The sequence below is a fragment of the Ornithorhynchus anatinus genome, chromosome 2, assembly GCF_004115215.2.
Source record: "Ornithorhynchus anatinus isolate Pmale09 chromosome 2, mOrnAna1.pri.v4, whole genome shotgun sequence".
Classification (NCBI taxonomy): domain Eukaryota; kingdom Metazoa; phylum Chordata; class Mammalia; order Monotremata; family Ornithorhynchidae; genus Ornithorhynchus; species Ornithorhynchus anatinus.
Window position 1 is genome coordinate 80,817,851 of NC_041729.1, and position 23,526 is coordinate 80,841,376.

General features: G+C 41.8%; 1 protein-coding gene across 3 annotated transcripts in view; it reads right to left on the minus strand.

The window, feature by feature from the left end:
* GRM1 (glutamate metabotropic receptor 1) overlaps nucleotides 1–23,526 on the minus strand; it is a 317,395-nt gene that overhangs the window by 201,515 nt on the left and 92,354 nt on the right. For all 3 annotated transcript variants that reach the window (XM_029057819.2, XM_029057822.1, XM_029057821.1), the window contains exon 2: nucleotides 5,865–6,114. In XM_029057819.2, coding sequence (XP_028913652.1) covers nucleotides 5,865–6,114 — 250 coding nt within the window. The remainder of the gene's footprint in view (nucleotides 1–5,864; nucleotides 6,115–23,526) is intronic.

Here is a 23,526-nt window from a genome sequence, read left to right on the forward strand (position 1 = left end):
CCAACGTTTTCCCACCTGGTGCTCAGTTTTCATCCCCATTTTACAGATGAGGTAACAGACACAGAGAAGTTAAGTGACTTGCCCAAGGTCACATAGGTGAGAAGTGGCAGATCCGGGATTAGAACCCACGACCTCTGATTCCCAAGACCGTGCTCTTTCCACTAAGCCATGGTGCTTATTATTATTATTATTATTATTGTTAAGCAGGAGGGAGAACAGGTATTCAACCCCACTTTACAGTTTAGGAAACTAGGAAAAAAGTTAAGCAACTTCCCTAAAGTCACACAGGAGATTAGTAGCCAAGCCAGGATTAAAACCCAAGTCCTATGACTCCCAGGCCTAAGCTCTTTACACTAGGCTACTCTGTTTCTCAAGGCACAATATCTGCCTTCAAGGTTCTTCCATAAACAAACACAAGTTTTCACTGAATGAGAGGAGAATGAGAAACCTCAGAAAATAGATAGCAAACAGCTACTATGAGGGTTAAGGTGGCTGATGAGATGGCATTTCCAGGAAAGTAAGGGAATTAGGGGTGAATGCCTCCTGGATTGGCTGACATTTTGGTAGGGCTCCGAAGGAGGAAAAGGACTTTGTTCAATGAAGCCAAATGGCAGAAGTAGCAGCTATCGAGCACCCACTTAGGGCACTGACTGTACTAAGCTCTTGGGAGGTACAAAACAAGTGAGACATCACCAGCCCATAAGAGCTTCCACTCCAGTATGGGGGAGAGGGCATTCCAGGTTTCATCAGAGCAGCCTCCTCACCTCTAGCCAGCAGTGTTTCAATCAGACGTCACACTGCCACAGCAGAGGAATATGCACCAGATTCTCTTCATTTTTCAACAACTGAAGTTTTTGAAATGATTGATTTTGTCAACATTCCACTTAGCACTTTATAGTTTGGGATCCAGTATGTTTCCTGCTCTAGACTTACCCTCAATCCTAGAAACTGAGAAACAAGGGCCTGGAATTGACCTAGATGTACTACCGATTCACTCCCCAGGATTATCCAGGCAGAATAGCACATGAAACAGGGATGTAGTTATCTTCCCTCATTCTTCTGCTGAAGTTTAAATCAACATCCTCTTTTCATTTCCTGAATTGGAGCAAGGAACAGCACTCCATCACTTTCCCATATGGCATTTTCTAATATGTTTGAAGATATTTATTTTATCTCCCTTCAAGCTTCCCTCTAATCTTTCCTCATTGGTCTTATTTCCTCAGCATTTACTTAATTAGGAGCTTTTACCTGAACTCTGTTCAATAGAGAGAAAAATATTTTCCACAAGTTGTAGTGGTGGTGGTGGTGGTATTTACTGAGTTCCCACTGGCTTCAGTGATCTATGGTAAGTATTGGAAGAGAATTTATAAACTGTTCTCAGATCCCAATGTGACAGTGTATTTATATTTGCAGAATATTTTATTATTCTGTCCTAGATCTCATTTAGTGAGTGACTTTTAAATATAGTGAGCGAATTAATTCTACATTTCCCCTAATTACCTAAGAGTACATTTACCTCATGCATATATTTTTCATTATCTAGGAAAGACAAATAGAAAGAGCATCCCAAAGATAAACCTCAGAATTTATTCTCCTCTTATTTGTCAGGAATATATCAAAGATAGAAAAAAATAACCTTTTTGAATTCATTAAAAGACAATACATTTAGCACAGTGGTCTGGTTCAATCTCAAGGATGAAGCTTGAGAAAAATTTTAAAACAAACATTCCCTAATGCACGTCATCTTCATTCAAGTTGGTAAGTTGGTAAGATGTGGAATTACTATGGGGTTTTCTGCTGCGTATCCAGTGCCTGCTTTGAATCTGCCCTGGTGGAAAAATTAAAGACTCCATTTAGCACAGCACTGCAGCATTCCTGATCACTCCCTTTCCACTCAATTACAGAAATAAAATTTCCCTTGAAAGGGCTTTTGTTTTCTGCTGAGTTATTCATTTGGATGCACACCAATGCAGATAGTGTTGGAGAAGCCACATGGGTGAAGATTACCACATTGTTTCTGCTCATAACCCAATCTCTCCCAAACAGAGAATCCTGCAGTTTGGGTAAAGAATTGTCTTTTCACAATGCTACCAACAGTAAACCTTATCCGTAAGCATGTAGTGTCTGCAAAGGCCAATGCACCATGAACAGCCCCTTCTTGCTGTGTTCTTTCTTTTGCAACATCTGGCACTGTTTCCCAATCTTCCTCTTTCTAACCCAATCTTCCTGAGTCTCTGCTCCAGGAGGGTCACCTCTCTCCTAATTTCAGCACTGCTCCAGGAGGGTCACCTCTCTCCTAATTCCAGCACTACAGGCTGTTGCTATTAATGTACTTGGGAATCATAGTTGGCTTCTTCAAGCCAAATCTACATCTTTTTACTTGCTCCCAAATCCTTTATTTTCCATTTCTGAAGGTGATACCTTTAGTTTCAGGGTAAGAATGATGACATCTGTCCAGCTGATGCCTATGTGGGGTAGTGAGTTGCCCCGGACTTTAGAAACTATCTTTCCCCAAGCTCAAGAAATGGACACAATATTTAAGGTATGGTTCACCTTTCTCCTCTGCACTCTCAAATTTCCTCCTGCTTTTAGGGCATCTCTGCTTAGATGTCCCTCCGACACCTCCAACTAAACATGTCCAAAACAGAATAACTCATCTTCCCACCCAAACATGGTCTGCCCTTCTCTTTCCCATTACTGTAAACAAAACCACTATCCTTCCTGTGTCATAATCCCATAACTGTGGCATTATCCTTCCACTCTTCTTTCTCAGTAAACCCACTTATTCTGTCACCAAATCCTATCAGCCTTCACAACATCCCTAATATCTGCCTTTCCCCTCTCCATCCGAACTGCTACCATATTGATCCAAGCACTTATGTTATCCTGCCTTGACTACTATATCAGTCTCCTTGCTGCTCTTCCTGTCTTCTGTCTCTCCCAACACCAGTCCAAATTTCACTCTGCTGCTGGGATCATTTTTCAAAAAATTAAATATTCAGTCCATGCCTCCTCACTCCTCAAGAATCCCCAGTGGTTGCCCATCCACTTCCAAACAAGCAGAATCTCCTCATTATTGGCTCAATAATCAGCTCAGCCTCTCCTACCTTGCCTCAGTGATTCCCTATTACAGCCCAACTCACATACTTCACTCCTGCAATACCAACCAACCTATTACCAACCTGGGGATGAAGACCGTGAGCCCTATGTGGGACAGGGACTGTGTCCAACCTGATTATCTTGTGTCTACCCCAGTGCTTAGAACAGTGTCTGGCACATAGTAAGTGCTGAACAAATACCATTATTATTATTACTCACTGTACCTTGATCTTGTCACCAACCCTTCACTGAGTTCTCCCTTTGGCCTGGAACTCCCTCCCTCTCTCTAACTGTTAAACATGCACTCTCCCTACCTTCAAAGACTTATTGAAATCATATCTCCTCCAAGAGGCTTTCCCTTACTAAGCCCTCATTTCCCCTCCTCGCTCTCCCTTCTGCATCACCAATGCACTTGGATCTGAACACCTTAAGCACTTGATATTTATCCCACCCTCAACCTCACAGCACTTATGTACATACTCTGTAATTTACCTTAATGTCCATCTCCCCCTCTAATACTCTAAGCCTCTTGTGGGCAAGGAATGGGTCTGTCTGGGGATACACTGTACTCTCCCAAGCACTTAATACATTGCTCTGCACAAAGTAAGCCCTCAGTGAATACAACACAACCTCAACACACACCATTTCTGCCACAAAACAGATGACTCTCTAAGTTCTTCATCTGCAGTGTTCCAGTCCTTAGCTTTATCATGATTCCAAACTATGAAGTTATTCAAAGAAGACACAGCCAACTATGAGATTCCATCCATGGGGTGAGTGTCTCTCAGAGAATTCCTTGCACATTTGCAGATGTCAGTGAAAGTATGCTAGTGCACCTTTCAAGGGCTGCTCAATTCATACACAATTCAAACACTTGTCTTGCTGGCGGCAAATCATACCTTTTCATTCAATAGTATTTATTGAGCGCTTACTATGTGCAGAGCACTGTACTAAGCGCTTGGGATGAACAAGTCGGCAACAGATAGAGACAGTCCCTGCCGTTTGACGGGCTTGCAGTCTAATCGGGGGAGACGGACAGACAAGAACAATGGCAATAAACAGCGTCAAGGGGTAGAACATCTCGTAAAAACAATGGCAACTAAATAGAATCAAGGCGATGTACAATTCATTAACAAAATAAATAGGGTGATGAAAATATATACAGTTGAGCGGACGAGTACAGTGCTGTGGGGATGGGAAGGGAGAGGTGGAGGAGCAGAGGGAAAAGGGGAAAATGAGGCTTTAGCTGCGGAGAGGTAAAGGGGGGATGGCAGAGGGAGTAGAGGGGGAAGAGGAGCTCAGTCTGGGAACGCCTCTTGGAGGAGGTGATTTTTAAGTAGGGTTTTGAAGAGGGAAAGAGAATCAGTTTGGCGGAGGTGAGGAGGGAGGGCGTTCCAGGACCGCGGGAGGACGTGACCCAGGGGTCGACGGCGGGATAGGCGAGACCGAGGGATGGTGAGGAGGTGGGCGGCAGAGGAGCGGAGCGTGCGGGGTGGGCGGTAGAAAGAGAGAAGGGAGGAGAGGTAGGAAGGGGCAAGGTGATGGAAAGCCTTGAAGCCTAGAGTGAGGAGTTTTTGTTTGGAGCGGAGGTCGATAGGCAAGCACTGGAGTTGTTTAAGAAGGGGAGTGACATGCCCAGATCGTTTCTGCAGAAAGATGAGCCGGGCAGCGGAGTGAAGAATAGACCGGAGCGGGGCGAGAGAGGAGGAAGGGAGGTCAGAGAGAAGGCTGAAACAGTAGTCTAGCCGGGATATAACGAGAGCCCGTAATAGTAAGGTAGCCGTTTGGGTGGAGAGGAAAGGGCGGATCTTGGCGATATTGTAGAGGTGAAACCGGCAGGTCTTGGTAACGGATAGGATGTGTGGGGTGAATGAGAGGGACGAGTCAAGGATGACACCGAGATTGCGGGCCTGAGAGACGGGAAGGATGGTCGTGCCATCCACGGTGATAGAGAAGTCTGGGAGAGAACCGGGTTTGGGAGGGAAGATGAGGAGCTCAGTCTTGCTCATGTTGAGTTTTAGGTGGCGGGCCAACATCCAGGTGGAGACGTCCTGGAGGCAGGAGGAGATGCGAGCCTGAAGGGAGGGGGAGAGGACAGGGGCGGAGATGTAGATCTGCGTGTCATCTGCGTAGAGATGGTAGTCAAAGCCGTGAGAGCGAATGAGTTCAGCGAGGGAGTGAGTGTAAATGGAGAACAGAAGAGGGCCAAGAACTGACCCTTGAGGAACTCCAACAGTTAAAGGATGGGAGGGGGAGGAGGCTCCAGCGAAGGAGACCGAGAATGACCGGCCAGAGAGGTAAGAGGAGAACCAGGAGAGGACAGAATCCGTGAAGCCAAGGTGAGATCATACCTTTCCCCCCTCAGCCATTAGGCAGAGGCAGCATTTACATTCAACTTCAAAGCCTGTCTATAAAGTTTTATCTCCCTCTCCCAATCTATCAGGTTTCTTTTCTCCAGAGGTGTAAGCACACGAACATACACATACCTGCAATATGATTTACTTGGCAAACCTCAGTCTATGCCCTCACAGAGGAAAATTCTTCATCCTCATTCAGAGGCACCCTGATTGCAGCTGAGTATCAAGGCAACCAAAGTTCCACTGTTGATCTCACAGAACACACTCCTGATAGCACAATAAAGGGTGTTTCCAGTCAGACCCTTTTGAAGAAGTACTAAAGCAACTTAACTCTGTGTGTGTGTGTGTGCATATATATATATGTGTGTGTATGTGCATGCTCCCACTAAATCAGTGAGAGAGACTTACCTTCCAATCAACAGGAACTCTCCTACAACCCCACGACGCTTCATGGCACTGAGGAGTCCTCTGACGGTCATCCCCTCACAGAAACAAACCACCACCCTGGCCTTAGGCAGCCTCTCCCGGAGCTTCCTCAGTAGTCGATCAAAGCTCTTCTCCCCTGCATTGCTGTAAATCTTGTCGGAGTGGGCAATGCAAAGCCCTTCCTGTGCAGCCAGCTCTTTGAAGGCTTCCATACCACTTTCTCCATAGTTTCCTAAACAAAAACACATAGCAAGTGTTTAATAACAAGGTCAGATGAACAGAAGACAATGTGTTTCCTCATTAAAATGGAGTAACACCAAGATCAACTAGATCTCAACTCCATCAGCACAACAGAAAGCCTTTCAGGAGCACTGACCCTGGACTCAGAACTGGCTTCTTGCATTTTGATGATCATAGCTATCTGAGCTAAGACCAAGTGGGACAGAGCAGAGTACTGATGTAAAAACGCAGCATTAAGGAGAAGAGTCCATTTCCTCTGAGAACATGTTAGTGCTGCCAGTTTAGATGCGAAAAGGCTAAACACTACACAAAGCAAGATGGCCTAGTGTAAAGAGCATGATACTGGGAGTCAGAGGACCTGGGTTCTAACCCCAGCTCTGATACTTGCCTGCTGTGTGACCTTGGGCATGTCACTTAACTTCTCTGGGCCTCAGTTTCCCCAACTGTAAAATGGGGATTCAATACCTGTTCTCCCTCCTACTGAGACTATAAGTCTTATGTGGGACAGACACAGAGACAGGGAGGGAGAGAGAGAGTGTGAGTATGTGTGTGTGGTATTTTTTAAGCACTTACTTGTTCCAGGCACTGTACTCAACCCTGGGGTAGGTACAAGATGATCAAGTTGGCTATAGTCCATGTCTGACATGGGGCTCACAGTCTTAATCCCCATTTTACAGATGATATAACTGAGGCACAGAGAAGTGAAGTGACTTGCCCAAGGTCACATAGACAAGTGGCAGAGCCTAAATTAGAACCTCTGACCTTCTGGGTCCCAAACCCGACCTCTATCCACTAGACCATGTTGCTTCTCTAATGAGGTGTCCAACCTAATTGTATCTATTTGTATTCTATCTATTGATTGATTTGTATCTATCCATCACTTAGAACAGTGCATGACATATAGTAAGCACTTAACAAATATCATTAAAAAAAAATAGGAAAAAAGAAAAAGAAAGCTGCTCCAATTCCTTGGACAACAAGAAGAGCAATGGAGGAGAAACTGGAATTAGAGCAAGAAAATTATATAAAGACTAAACACCAGGCAAAATGTCAAATAGTTCTACCATCCAAGAAGGAACCAGTGCCAACTTCCAGAAAAGTTAAAGCATTTTTTTATGAAGCTCAATTAAATTTTTATGCATTTTAGACAGAGCCAGGAGTGTGGTTTACTTGGCATACACAAAGGGATTCACCTCTCAGATCTTTCTGCTGCCCCATGCAGTCAGTGATAACACAATCCACTATTTTGAGTTTCAAAATCTCCGATAGACTATAAGGTCCTCCCCTCCAGACAGTAAGCTCTATGTGGGCAAGGAGCATGTTACCAACTCTGTTGTACTGTACTCACCCAAGTGCTTAGTACAGTGCTCTGCACACAATAAGTGCTCAAATACCATTGATTGATTGATCATACCACTAGACTACGGTAACATTGAGTCAGTGGGATAAAAGGAATAGGCTAATTAGGAGGCAGAAAAAATTGGCTTTCTTGCTTTATAATTTTGCTCACTGAGGCCTGATAAGTATTGTTTGTCCCCATTATAGAAGATTTCCAATCTTGTAGAGAATGGAAGTCTTTGTCAGCTATCTCCTTCCATGGAACAGCATTTCTGCAGCCTGGAGAGACATTCAATAGGAGTCTTTGAACCCCATCTTGTATTATATAGGCAAGGAGGTTTATGAATATTCATTTGAACACCCTTCACAAGCTTGGCTAAGAGTAGCTTATATCCTACCCTGCAATCTTGCTTTGGTCAGTTGGAAGGTCTGACATTATTCTTTCCATTTTTTTCAAAGTTAGGAGGTGGGAGGTGATGAGGAAAAGTTTTCATATAATAATAATAATCATTAAGCTCTTAACATTTGCCAAGAACTGTACTGAGGATTGGGGTAGATGCAAGATAATCAGATCAGACAAAATCTCTGTCTCTCATGGGGCTCTCAGTATAAGCAAAAGGGAGTGAGATTCAATCTCCAAAAGGAAACTGAGCCCCAGAGAACTTAGTGATTTGACCAAGGTTACACAGCAAACAAGTGGCAAAGCCGAGATTAGAACCCCGGTTCTCTGGCTCCTGGCCCCTTGCTAATTCCACTAGGCCATGCTGCTTCCTGTTTTATTCATTCAATTGTATTTATTGAGCACTTACTCTGTGCAAAGCACTCTACTAATCATTCCTGTTTGCCATGGATATATCATTTCTGCAGTGGCCAGATTTGGGGTGAGAATCATGTCTTCTGTGGTAGTTCTCTGTGCATGTCCTGGCCCATTTCTAATCTTTATATTTGGAGACAATGCTAATGAAGGCAGCATTTTATCAATTTATGGGGATGTTGCTGAAACTACTATTTCTTTCCTCTGGCACACATAATGATTGTCCTGTACTGATCTGTTGCCGACTTGTTCATCCCAAGCGCTTAGTACAGTGCTCTGCACATAGTAAGCGCTCAATAAATACTATTGATTGAATGAATTGAATGAATGATCTGAGAGCTGATGCAGTTGCCGCTCACAGTGTCTGGGGATTTCTGTTTTTCCTCTTGCTATGTTGGGTAGCTTTCTGTCGGCTCTCACACCAGTAGCAATGGTCTCGTTGACAGAAATGTAGAGCATTATACTAGGGCTTTGAGGAACGTGCATAAGAAATATAAGATCCCTACCTTCAAGAAGTATCCAGTCTAAGTGAAATTGTAGTTGCGTGGTAAGCTTGGGTTGAAATAAAGGAAGAATTTTAGGGCAGCTTTTCCTGCTGGGTTGGGAATAGAGGTGATGAGGCACCCAGGGTGCTGCTAAACAGTGTTGCGGTCCCTTCAGTGCTTGGATGACAATGTCCTGGGCCATTTACTCAAGGAGGCTTTGAGGTTTAGGCTGGGGGACTATGCCATTAATGGAACATGTGCTGTATTGGCTTTTAATGGTAACGGTTCGCTCCATACCATCCATATGCTTTTGCAAGGGCAGATCAACCATGCACCCAATGAATGCTTTGGCCACCTCATCCAATATACAACATCTTTAGTACAGATCTATGTAAGAGTCTTAATTCCCACCCAAAACAGAAGGAGAGGCAACTCGGATCTTGTTCTGGTCAGTTAAGATCCCTGATTCTGACCGTCCAATGGAAATGCCATCACTTGTCCACATAATTCAAGGTGGGGTTGCTGGGATTTAGAAATTGTAACGCACCCAAGAACTGTACCTGTATGCCTAGATAAAAATAAAAATCTAGACAAAATCTCTGGGTAAATTAAATATTGGGTGGAACCAGATGGGTTATTCTTCCCCAGTACTCATAGTTGCATATTACTTGGTTCAGAGACCTCTGGCATTAGGTGAACACTGAGCATCAGGTTTGCTCTGTATGTCCACATGGATAAGCAGAAATTTATGGGAAAATTCAGTTGCACATAATGATACAATTGCATGCCATGCAACTGTATAATAATACTTCAAATTAATGGTAGAGAACAGTACTTTTTTCCCCAGCATCTCTTACATCACGACTCAGTGCAAAGCAGACACTGATGGGAGATCTGGAGTGTTGCCATGACAATACCAAATGCTAGGAAACTGTATTTCTGTTGTTGTTTTGTAACAGATCTTTTGACAGACCTGTCACTGCTAAGTAAAGTGCCATGCATCCAAAGGACCTGCAGCAGAGGTATTTGGTAATTATGCTAGAATTCAAAACTGTATATCCATTTCCATTATTAATTTGATTATAACTATTTTAAATCTTAAATTATTTGGCAGAATATTTTTAATGAGTACAAAAAGAATTATAGACGCCAAGCAACAAACCATAATTTACTGTGATGAGGAAGATGTCAAAATTGCAAAATCGTTCTTGTTTACTATTTACTGAAGATTTGCACTTAAACTTGTTTCCTGCCATTGCTGTTATGCTTCAGACACAAAATGTTATCTCAAGAGAAACAAACTTGGTACAAGTTACGGACAGCAAATTCCTGAGAATTCTACTTCAGAGAATAAATATCTTTGATGCAGGGTGCAAGAACTGTTTGAGACATCATGTCTTAAGTTCTTTGGGCACTTCATAGACAGATGAGAACAGAAATTCTCAAAGGATCTTTGAAGAGAAAATAGGAAGAGGTATCTAAAGACAATGTAACTCTGATGAGATGGAGTTAAAAAAAAAAGACTGAAAACTGGGGCAAAAGAATTGGAAAACAAGGGAGACAAATGGTAAAGGTGTAAAAAAGAAATCCTTAGTTGTGAGTTTTCAACTCTACCCTACATTCGATGTGGAAATTTAATAATACTATTAAGTGTTAATTAAATATCATTATCATTAATCATAGTGGCATTTGTTAGTCCCTTTCTATATGTCAAGCTCTGTGCCAAGAACTGGAGTAGATACAATACAATCAGACCAGACACAGTCCCTGCCCTACCTGGGGCTCACACTTGAAGCCTCCATTTTGCAAATGAGGAAACTGAGGCCCATAGAAACTAAGTGACTTGCCCAAAGTCTCACAGTAGGCAGATGGCAGAACTGGGGTTAGGACTGGGATCTCCTTGGTTTAATAGAAGATTGATAGATAGTAAAGATTACTGAAGATGAACAGAATGCTGATTTACAAAAATATTTATCAAACTAGTAACGTGGCTCAGTGGAAAGAGCACAGGCTTGGGAGTCAGAGGTCATGGGTTCGAATCCCAGCTCTGCCACTTGTCAGCTATGTGACTGTGGGCAAGTCACTTAACTTCACTGTGCCTCAGTTACCTCATCTGTAAAATGGGGATTAAGACTGTGAGCCTCATGTGGGACAACCTGATTACCCTGTATCTACCCCAGTGCTTAGAACACTGCTCTGCACATAGTAAGCACTTAACAAATATCAACATTATTATTATTATTATATCCTTGAGAAAAATTTCTCGAGATTAGCATGACACAGAGTCTGGATGGTATAACATTCTGCTTAACTGTAGATCATGTAAGAAGCAGTATGTAGCCTTCAGGTTGCTATTCCCTCAACCTTGAAATGTTGACAGTGCACTAAGAAACAATGTGAGCTCCATCTGGTGGCAAAACTGACATTGAAGGTGTAATGAGTGAAGTGTGTGATGCATTTCAGTGGTGGGAAGTTCAAATCCTGATGTCATTATGAATTATTCATATTTTTCAGAATCTCAACTATAGTTTTACAACGGAATCATGTTTTTCTCTCTCAAATCTCTCAATGTGGCCAAAATGTTTTACAAAAACCAGAAACGTCATCAATCTTTAAAAATCTAGGGTAACAGTATTCCCATTTAGATCGTGAACCACCCCTCTGAACAAGGATTCCATCTAATTTTCTATTATCTAACATCTGATGACCCTCAATAAATATATAGTTGCATTATTTTTAATATTTTATTATTTAATATTTAATCACTGCTTAAAATTCAGTTTCCAGACTATAAGTTTTTTTTTTTCAGCAGTTAAAAAACACTGTTGATATAAAGGCCAAACACTATTTCCATAAAGTAAGTTGTGTCTCTGAAAAGAATGTGCATTTGAGGGTTAAATTATCAGTGAGAGACAATGAAATAAATCAGGCACTGAATCACCACAACAAATATACCATAGGAAAAGAAAATTAGTCAGACAGAGGTGGTAAATGTGCCAACTGGTTTGAGCACATCAAGGAAGAGGGAGATGGGTAGGGAAAACTGCCAAAATGATTAAGACAGTTAAGCTGGGTCGACTGAGAGAACTTCATTACGTCTGACTTTCCCTAAAAATGGGTACAAATGAAATTCAGCATAGAGGAAGGAGATAATGTGTCCCAGGGGAAGATAAAGGGCAAAGCCTTAATAGCATTTTGCATGCTAGTCTACAGAATACTAACAAAGCCTGAATTATTTCTGGGTTGACATAAGTAGATGGAGTCCATTCTTGATTGCAGCAGACTAACTCTGGGATCTGGAGTTTAACTGCTCTGGGTCTTAATTTCCCTAACTGAAGGCAGCTGTTTAGCCCTTCCCTAAGTAATCCTGTTCATTTCATTAGAGGAACCTTAAGTATTAGCAATTTTAAGGTTCTTAGCCTACAAACATTTAGGTACATGGAAGGTTTCACGCTGCCAAAAATGATTTCCAATGTTGCAAGTGGCTCTTAAAGAAAGAAATGAGGCAAAAATGCAAACAATAAACCCTTGAGATATAGGTTATGGTGATTTTCATGGGCTGCAGCAAGGATATTGAAAATATGTCAAGACTGTAACAGCATTAGAATAGTTTTCTTTGAGAATTTGCGAAGAGTTTTGACGTTTTGTCATTGACCCACTTGCTGCACTGATTCATTCTAAGAGTCAGCTGCTCCTGAGTTTGGCCTGACATAAATGTTTGGTGACTTTGGGGAATGCAGTTGGGGCCCCCTGAACATCAGACAAGCAGGATCAGGAGTGGAGGTTCAGGGATCTTAGTAAATAAAAGTTTCCTAGAATGGTAGAAATGGATGGTTACACATTCACTATTCTGCTTCACTCTTCAATGTTGCTGCTCATCCCCTCAGTGGCCTGCAGTCAACCTTGCTCCAATATTTGTACAGATGAAAGGCAGCTCAGTTCAACAAGGGACTCCAGTCATTTGTATGAGGGAAGCTGAATCTTTCAATGCCAACAGTACTAATTTCAATTGCTCAATTGGTGCAGTGCTATGTGACAGAATACATTTTCTACCAAAATATACTGGCTACAAATTCACTTCCTTTGATCTTCAAACAAGATCAAGAACATGTCACCAGCAGCAGTATTAATTTTGTCTACTGTGTAAACAGCCCTAAACTAGGCTCCTACATCTGTGAATTGGGATTCAAAACTTGTTCCCTCACTCTCTAAGAGCGTGAACCCAAGTGGGTCACATACTGCACCCAACCTGATTATCTTGTGCCTTCCTCAGTGCTTACTACAATATTTGGCCCATCATAACACTTATAACCTCAGTTATTATTATTAGGCTCTTGAGAACATTCAATAGACTGAAATAAAGGTGATATAGGCCATTGAGGAGCTTACAACCTAATGGCAAAGACAAGTAGCCACCAATTTCCAATGATACAACAGGTGAGAGAATAAAAGCATTATCTAGGTTACTGTGATGTCCTACAGAATTTTTATGATGATTATCATGGGCTCGGTTGACAATTGCTTGGGAATGTAAGTCAGTGAATACTTGTGGAAGGATCTGCCTCCTGAATTTACAATATATTCAACAAGAGCAAGACTAGAAAATCCAGCCATGTCACTGGCCACCATTCCAGTCCCCACCATGAAGGTTGCAGGTGAAATTCACCCTCCTGCTTTCCAACGCACCATTTATGAAGATGATGATAGTGGGGCCAGTGCTGACTGTCACTCATAAACAATAGATTTCACTATCAAAAATATCTTCAGCCATGGAAATGTTACCCAGACAAATTGAGAGGTTATATTCGAAGAGAAAAGGAGTCAGATAAGCAGTTGGAACAGGAAAGGAGGTGTTGAAAAACCAAACAAAAGCAGTGTTGAGGATCACCCTGTAATAATGTTGGAGTTCATGTCAGAACTGCAGTCCCAAGCTTCCTGGAGCTGTTTCTCGGGACTGTTTGAGGATGTTTTGAGGATTCAATTGGGATCCAAATGAGGGTGTGGATAAAGGAGGAAGAAGCATTTAGAAGGCTCTTGCCAGGACCAGCTTCAAACTGCTCTGACATGGGAAATAAGTTGCCACTCCTTCTCAAGGGTTTAAATCTCCTACTCGTGCTGTAGACACTCAAACACAACATTACATGTGCCCTGCCAGGTGTAGCATAAAATGCAGTGACATCCTAGGGGAATCTCCCTTAGAATATTGTCGTGGGACCCAAGAACTCCCTTATTCCGGAAACATAAAGGTGAAGAGAGTCTGGAGGCTTTCAAATTTTCAACTGCTGCACCTCCAAATTACTGTCTGAGGCCAGCCCTGGCTGCTGCTTTTGTATATCAATCCATTGATGGTATTTATCAAGTGTTACTATATAAACAGAACTCTACTAAGCACTTGGGAGGTATGATCCCTGCCTTCAAAGAGCTTATAATATAGTGGGGGTACCTTGACCCCTCCTACCTCTCCTCCCTTCTTTCTTCTGCCCACCCCGCACGCTCCGCTCCTCTGCTGCCCACCTCCTCGCCGTCCCCCATTCTCGCCTATTCCGCCGTCGACCCCTGGGCCACATCCTCCCGCTGTCCTGGAATACCCTCCCTCCTCACCTCTGCCAAACTAATTCTCTTCCCCCTTCAAAGCCCTACTTAGAGCTCACCTCCTCCAAGAGGCCTTCCCAGACTGAGCTTCCCCTTTTCCCTCTGCTCCCCCTGTACCCCTTCACCTCCCCTCAGCTAAGCCCCCTTCCCCCCCCTTCCATTCCCCTCCCCTCAGCACTGTGCTCATCCGTTCGTTTGTATATATGTTTTATTATCTTATTTATTTTGTTAATGAGATGTACATCACCTTGATTCTATTTATTGCTATTGTTTTAATGAGATGTACATCCCCTTGATTCTATTTATTGCTATTATTTTTGTCTGTCTATCTCCCCTGATTAGACTGTAAGCCCGTCGTTGGGTAGGGACTGTCTCTATCTGTTGCAGATCTGTACATTCCAAGCGCTTAGTACAGTACTCTGCACATAGTAAGCGCTCAATAAATACTACTGAATGAATGAATGAATATTACTGACTGCAAACACATGTTTCGAATTGTGCCCTAACAGTAAAACATTGCAAGGTATCAGAAACCAAAGTTGGCACAAAACAGAAGAGAGAATTAGCCAGTAAGAACTTATGTACTTTAAACCAGGACACTGTGTAATACATGAACTGAACCCTAACTAGAGAGGGGCCTTGCATCAGTTTATCATGCAGGTGTTTAGTTCAAGCTTTTTTCATCCTTCTTAGTAACAATTTTTGGCTATCACTCGTTTTGTTGGGATTGGATCCAGAGAATAGTCTTAAATTAGTCAATCGGCACTTTCACCTATTCTTCAAGCTAACACTCACCGATGAGCATAGGGGCAAAGAGATGGATCTAAGCTAAATTAGAATTTGTTCCCAGGGTTGCACAAAATTGAAAACCACCTGGTTCATTTTGATTTGCTTGGGAACTGAGGAAGGGGTGGGTTGTGTGTGAATGTAAATTTGGGTGGGTGGGAAGGTGTGTCAGAGTTTGTCAGGAAAAACTGTGTTTGTGGGGGACACTATGGCATCATGGGACACATGCTAATTGTGTGGGCTGACTAAAATGTTGGCAGGCCTAAGCATTTTCTCAGACTATTGCAAGTTTGCTTAAAAACGAAATTATCCTTGGTTAATTCGTGCTTTGTGGCTCGATGTTTGCTACCAGCTTCAAGGGCAACAATTTGTAATATGTCCTTCTAAGGGAAGAACTACAGAAAGAGTAGATTCAAAGTGAAATATGTGTTTAAAAAAAAAAGGAATAAGAGTTGGAATGAGACAATAGGTCATCAGGGAAAAAAGGGGAGATGGCACAAGGGCAGTGGCCTCCAAAAAAAGGCCTTTTTTCTTCCCATCAGGTCTCTGTCAGATCTATTTTCCATCCCATACTTTTTCTTTACTCCCACTGTGCACATTTACCCAATGAGCAGCAGAAGTCTGGAGAAATACCACATCTGTTCTCAGTGCCAGTTCCATTTTAATAAGATGATAAAGTAAATATGCAGTGTTTCATTTTTGTCTTCTGTAAATCATTTCATGTACTAGGCTCGGAATCCCACGATACCTTGCCTGGCTAGTATGGGTAAGTGGATAGGAGGACTTTTGGTGTCCTATATCAGGTGAAATGCTTGCCTATGTATTAGCCCATGCTGAAATAAAAATAGAACTTTGTGCTGAGAGGGAAAGGGAAGGTGTATGACATCCCAGCCAACCTAGGGGTGGAGAACATCAGCAGTGATATTTGAGGGCAGTTGGCCACCATTGGAGAACAATTAAACAATATATGGGACTTATTAAGCACTTCCTGTGTGCAAAGCATCAATAAGGTCCCTGGGTTACAAGCTTTTGCTCCCATTGTACTCAGAGAAGTTTTTTAAAAATACATTATAGATTTGCAAAAGCACTGTGGGGCTGGGCAAGCATTAATGTGCTTAAGGGGTACACAGCCAAGTGCATAGTCAACACAGAGGTGTGATCTCCCTAAAATATCCCCTGGTCCTCTCCAGTCCCTTCCTTCTATCTCCTCGTTGACTCTCCCATCCTTCCCAGTAGTATTTCAAGAGTAGATCACCTGCCTCCTCTCACAATCAACCCCTTTGCACCTTATAAAAACTCTTACCATCACCATTCTTTCCTCTCTAACTGCAACTTTTCACTGCTCACTTTCCAATGGCTCCTTGCCCACTGCTTTCAAACAGACGCATGGATCTCCTAATGAAAACACCTTCCTTTGACCCCATGGCACCCTCCAGTTATCACTTCATTTCTATCTCACCACTCCTTCTTGAGCGAGATGTATACACCCACTCCTTCCAAAATGAACCCTCCTCCAATTCTCTCTTTGATGCCCTGTAATCTGGCTTCCTCCCACTTCACTCCACAGGAATGGTCCCCTCAAGTCAACAGTGGTCTCCTCCTTGCCAAATCCAATGCTCCTACTTCCTTCATTCATTCAGTAGTTTTTATTGAAGGCTTACTGTGTGCAAAACACGGTACTAAGCATTTAGCACTTTATTACTCGATCCTAATCCCTCCTACATCTCAATTAATCATCAGTGGTATATACTGAATACTTACTGTATTCAGAGCACTGCAGTAAACACTTGGGAAAGTACAATACGAGTTGGTAGACAGGTTCCCTGCCAACAAGGAATTTAAGGTAAAGGTGGAGATAAACATTAAAATAAATTACAGAGAGGGTAAATGGCAGATTGTAAGGACATGTATATAAATGCTATAGGGCTGAGGATAGGGTGAATATCAAGGGTTTAAGGGTGAGATCATAGGCTATGCAAAGGGGACAGAGGGAAGGGGAAATGAGGTCTTAGAGAAAGTCTCCTGGGGAAGATCTGATTTTAATTGGGCTCTGAAGGCGGGGAGAGTGGTGGTCTGTTGTAAATTAAAGGGAAAGAGAGTTTCTGGCCAGAGGAAGAACGTGGGCAAGGGGTTAATGGCAGGAAAGGAAAGATTGAGATACAAGGTACAGAGAGTGCTAGAGAAGCCAAATGGTGGGTTTGGGTTTTAGTTAGTTAGTTAGATAAGTTAGTACACTGTAAACTAGTTATGAGCCGAGAATGTGTGTACCAACTCAGTTGTATTTTACTCTCCCTAAGCGCTTAGTACAGTGCTCTACAAACAATAAGTGCTCAAGAAATAGTATTGATTGTGTCTGTTTATTGTATAGTGCTTTGCACACAGTATGCATTCAATAAATACAATTCAATGAATAAAATTAAATGATAGTAGGGAGAGAGCTGTTTGAGTGCCTTAAATTCATTGGTAAGGAGTTTCTCTTTGATGCAGAGGTAAATGGACAAACATTGGAGGTTTTTTATGAATAGCTATGGACTGAAATATTTTTTTATAAAAATGACCCAGAGAGCAGATTGAAGTAGAGATATTGTCCCTCAACTAACAACTAAGAGGTTTACTTGCCTCAAAAATGCCCATTTTCTCTCAGAGGTGACTAGTGCATCACATGATTACCCTTAGATCCAACTTTCTGTCAATTCTATGTTTGGCATGAGTTAGGGAGGGGGGAGGGAAGGTATATGCTTTGATTTGATTTTTTTGACTGAAGAAGCTTTGCGTCCTTTCTACATTTATTGGCTCTTTCACCTGCCATTCCAGATTTTCACTGAAGGAGGAGGTGCTGGAGGAGCCACCAATTTTTTGGAAGCCAAATTAAAGCTAGAAACCCCTGGGGAAATGAGAGTAGGGTCAGTAATGTAGTCGATGAATCAATCCAATTTGCTGATGGGGTCTGTCATACATTAACTCTTTCAGGTCAGCAAGGGATTAGTAGTGCTCACATGGAAAGATTAATTCACCTTCCTGAGCATTGGAAGGCTCCAAGAAGAAAAATCTAAAGACTGAACTATGTGACTATGACTGAACTATGCATCATCTATGGGCTTAGATCTGTGACCTTTGGGGCATTTGTTATTCACCCTGCGCTTAGTACAGTGCCTGGCACCTAGTAAGAGCTTAACAAATACCATCATTATTATCTACAAATTATAATATTATAAATTACTCATTTATATTAATGTCTGTCTCTCCCTCTAGACTGAAAGCTCATTGTGGGCAGGGAACATGACTACCAACTCTTTTGTACTTTACCAAGCGCTTAGTACAGTGCTCTGTGTGCAGTAAGCACTCAATAGGTACGATTGCCTGATTGACTGATATGTTTAGCTTGAAGAAAACAGAACTCTTATATCACGCAATGGTATTTATTTAGCACTTACTCTGTGCAAAGCATTATCTGTCCCCGAACTGGAAGAGGGCAAAGTTACATTAATTGACCATTTCGGAGCCAGGAATAAATGTAAAAGAACAACTATTTTTGGACCCCCCAATAAAACTAGTTAAGTTCCAACCCCTGGACCCGGCAAGGGATCAGTTTTATTTTTTCACTAGTTTTCTTTTTTAATATTTACTTTCACAGAATTGCATCTGTCTTCCACATCCCGATGTGCATTCATAAACAAAAACATGTCTCATTTCAAAAATAAATAAGATGTATATATATATATACACACACACACACAAAAACACACTCAATAGCCCCAGGGAAAGGAAGAGAAAAAATGGTTGTGAAAGCAAAGCGAACATCTACAGATTCTCAAAAATCCTGAGCAAGAGAGTTACAGACTATAACCCAATTGTCTTGGAATTTTCAAGTTACCGGGCAGACGTACTGGAAGTCATCACGATTAGAAACTAAAATATCACACCGAGCATTTTGTGTTCCCTCTAGCCACCCAGTCAAAGCCAACACAACTAGGTAAAGGCAACAACACACATGAAACCAAAAAGTCTCACCCACCCTTATGAACAAATAGTTTTCAAAAGAGACAGACGGGAGGAATCTGAGTCATGTCAGGGATTGTATAGAAAACCATCTGTGATTGTAGCCTGCTCAGATTGTTCTGCCAGGATTCAGGGCCTGGTCTGTGACTGTGAACTTTTGATCCCGACCAAACCTCTCAATAAAAATAGAAACCTGCCCAGACAACAATTTAAAAAGACCCATAAAGTGTTAACTTTGTGGGCTTAAAAAAAGCTTTTCCGACACAATCCTGCCCCTGTCATCCACTTGGGCAGATCCATGGTGCTCCTCTGGCTCTCTCTTTCCACCACTATAACACATCATCATCATCATCATGGAGGTGAGACATATGACACTGGTGGTTTGTAGGCAGTAGCTAATGTGAGGACTAATTAATGCACAGTGCATATCCAAAATAAAAGTGTTAAATCAAGTTACTAAAATGGTGAATCTTCTGGGCGAAAAAGGCCTGGTATTAGAAATCAGAATTTCAAGATCAGGTCAAGGTAAACAGAATAGAAATAATTCTGTACAATTTACTGCCAAACAAAACAGGCTGCTGAAGAGCCTCTCTGAATACTGTCTGTCTTGAGAATTTCTACTTGAGCATGCTGTTCCCCACCCAGTGTACAAGTAGATGTGCTATAGGACAGTTTACTTGAACAGTTCTTTCCAAGGATAATTGCAAATTGATTTTTTTTTCCCATCCAGAATATTTATTCTTTGACTTGCTTAATGAAACATTATTCTACTCGGGGGGATAGGTTCCCCTTGGATGTTAACACTCATGGCTCACACTGGAACAGGCAATCATAATATTACCCAAAACTATTTTGCTGCAAGCTCCAAGTTCCATATTCATGTTTTCTGCACATTTTCCCAATGCCAAGCATGTTGTTGGTGCTTTTTAACATAACAGAAAATACCAATTTAAAAACACATTTTCAAATGCCTAGATAAAGGCAAAGTTTCATCCAGAACATATTATGTGTTTGTGTGACATGTTCAAAGTGGTGGAAAATTTATAATTACCAGAAAACCCCCTAGAAAATTACAACTTCTAACAATATTTCTGCAGGGAAGGCAAATGAGTGCAAACCTTAATTCATCAAAAAGTCAAAGCTGAGTGACATATGCAGGCAGTAGGAATGAATAATGGAAGGGAAAGCAGAGGCACTTGGAGAACATGGAGTAAAAGATTTATTTTCTGGTTCCCTGTGAATGTATTTGGTGTAGCTAAATTTATAAAGTTTATCCTTTGGACATGTTAAATGTACTATTGATTAAATTAATTATTTTTAATGCCCCAAATCATGTATCTTCCAACAAGTACGCATTCAATGTACTCTCTCTGACATTCTTAAGGATCTCAGTCATATCCAGGAATTCATTCACTCATTAAATCGTATATATTGAGTGCTTACCGTGTGCAGAGCGCTGTACTAATCTATTATCTCATCCATCTGAAATGCTAGAATAAATTTTTGAGAATTTAAAGAGCTCTTATCCAAATTCCCTTTAATAGTAAATCTCTCTGTAATTTTTTTAGGTTTAAAGCCTGTTACAGGTTCAAAGTTCCAGATCTATAGAATTCCAGCAAAATCTTCATCTCCTGTTTAATGGTTACATGTTAAAGTACAGAAAGGCAGGAGATGCCTTCCTAAAACATATAGGACTAATAAGGAGAACCTCAAAATGAGAGCTAACAGAGAGACACTATCGAATGAGAGCTAAAAAAAAATGCAGTTACATGTAGGGAAAGTCAATCAACCAATCAATCACATTTATTGAGTGTCTACTGTGTGCAGAGCACTATACTGTGCTTGGGAGAGTCCAATATAACAAAGTTAGTAGACAAATTCCCTGCCCACAATGAGCTTACAGTCTAGATCAAGGGAAAGCAGCTAACAGGCAAACTGTTTTATTGACAGATATTGCAGAGTGTCTATTTCGATCTGTCTCCAGCTTATAAAAAGCTAAATGCCACACTGAGGGGAATAATTCCCTACAGCTACAATAAGGCTCTCCCTCCTCAACCCCAGGGTCTTCCCTTGGTTCCAGTGTGCTAATCTTGCTGGCTGAAATGAAGAACTGGGAGGCAGCACTATGTGTCATCCTCTGAGCATGATAGGGGAGGTGGAAAAAAGGAGGGGGTGGATGGGCTAGGATGACCTCGGCCTTTCTGGGACTCAAAGTACTCTCAGTCTGGGGATCTGCCAGTGACAGAGGTGGTGGGAAGCTGATGATAACCGAGGAGATCTGTCTCATGCCTCTGCTACCTTCAGTACCCCTTCAGGCAGCTGTCTACTTCACTCTCTTCATAGCTAGCACAAAGAAAAACAGGGAGACCTAATAGAGCACAGGCCCAGGAGTCTTAGAACCTGTTTACTAATTCCCATCTGTATATTTTACCCAGTGCTAAATTCCATTCCCTGCACAGAGGGAGAACTTAATAAGTATTACTACTCCTATCTGGGTTCTAATGCCAACTCCACCATTTCCTGGCTAATCTTGGGCAAATTATCTAAATTCTCTATGCCTTGGTTTCCTCATCTTTGAAATGGAGATTTAATACCTTTAGTCCCTCACACCTCTCCTCATCAGACTGGAAGCCCCAAGTGGACTGTTCCTGACCTGATTATCTTGGATCTACCCCAGGGCTTAGTACAGTGCTTAGTAGACATTTAACAAGTATTATTAACATTGTTATTATTATCATTATGTAACTGGATACTGTTCAGACCAAGAAGTTACATAATAATAATAGTAGTATTTTTTTAAGCACTTCCTATGTGCCAAACACTGTACTAAGTATTGGGGTGGATACAAGCAAATTGGTTTGGGCACAGTCTCTGTCCCACATGGGGCTCACAGTTTTAATCCCTGTTTTAGAGATGAGGTAACTGAGGCCCAGAGAAGTAAAGCAACTTGCCCAAGATTACACAGCAGCCATGTGGCAGAGTTGGGATTAGAACCCATGACCTTCTGACTCCCGGGCCTGTGCTCTATCCACTATGCCATGTTGCTTCTACATGATACTCTGAAATATATTTGCCTCAAGGACCAAATCAAATATTCATGTGAGAAACGATTTACGAAATGCATGAGATTATTGATGTTCCAAACCAACAGCTATATTTTCAACCAAATGAAAAGAGAGAGTTGCTTCTTCAACTTCTTACTTTTTTGCTACAAGGGGTAAAATCTCAAAACAAATAGGTTGAGGTTGGATAGACAGTGCCCTTTTTTCAAGTGTGCAGAAGCTCGCCCTGTTGATGGATGCTGCTGTCCGCTCTGTGCCATTCCTTTGTCTCTCTGCCAGCTTGCCCAGACACAGGAGGTTGCCTGAGGGCTTCTGGGAAAACAGCAAAGAGCAGGGATGTCAAGCCTAAAAATGTTTGAAACATTACTTGTCAGGCACGAGGACGTGCTGACACCATGGCTCGTACTGTGTGTGAGCTCCTAGCTAGGACTTTGGGGGAATCAGGCTCCAAAAATAATACTATGGTATATCAGAAATGATTCTTCAAATACTCTGTTGAAGTCAAAGGTTAGATTTTTGCCAGAGTTCAGTGAAAAAACTACATTTTACAGTGGAAAATTATTTTAGAAATATATGCCTCCCTCAGGCAGACTTAGTTGACCAGTTCTTTGATTTATCGTCATACAAAAGGATAGCAGTTTGTATTGAAACGTACTTCCCCAGATTTAATTCCTTTCTACTAGTTGCTCTGGGGATTTACTGAGCATTCATTTTTGTGGTTCTCACCTTTAGAACCTTGTAAAATTATTTTCTTTCAATAAGAATGGAACTGTGGAGAAAATTTGCCTTAGTTGATTCCTTTCCTTCCCACATTAGGCTGTTGTTCTAAAGGCACTCCAAAAACCCACACTGCAATCTGTGGCCTGCTGAAGTTCCTTGTGGGTAGGGTATGTATCTACTAACTCTATTGAATTGTACTCTTCCAAGCGCTTAGCAAAGTGCCCTGAGCACATTAAGCAGTCGATAAATACCATTGATTCATTGACCCTACTTGAACTAAAGCTGAGTTATCCTTGGATTTTTTTTCTGGCATTTATTAAGTGCTTACTATGTGCCAGTCACTGTACTAAGCGCTGAGGTAGAAACAAGCTAATTAGGTTGGACACAATCCATGTCCTACATGGGGCTCACAGTATTAAGCGGAGGGCTCTTTCCTAGAGGAAAGATCACGGGCCTGGGAGTCAGAGGACCCATGTTCTAGCCCCAATTTCACCACTTGTCTGCTGTGTGATGTTAGGCAAATCTCTTAACTTCTCTATACCTCAGTTACCCTCATCTGTAAAGTTAGAATAAGACTGTGAACCCCACATGGGACATGGACTATGTCC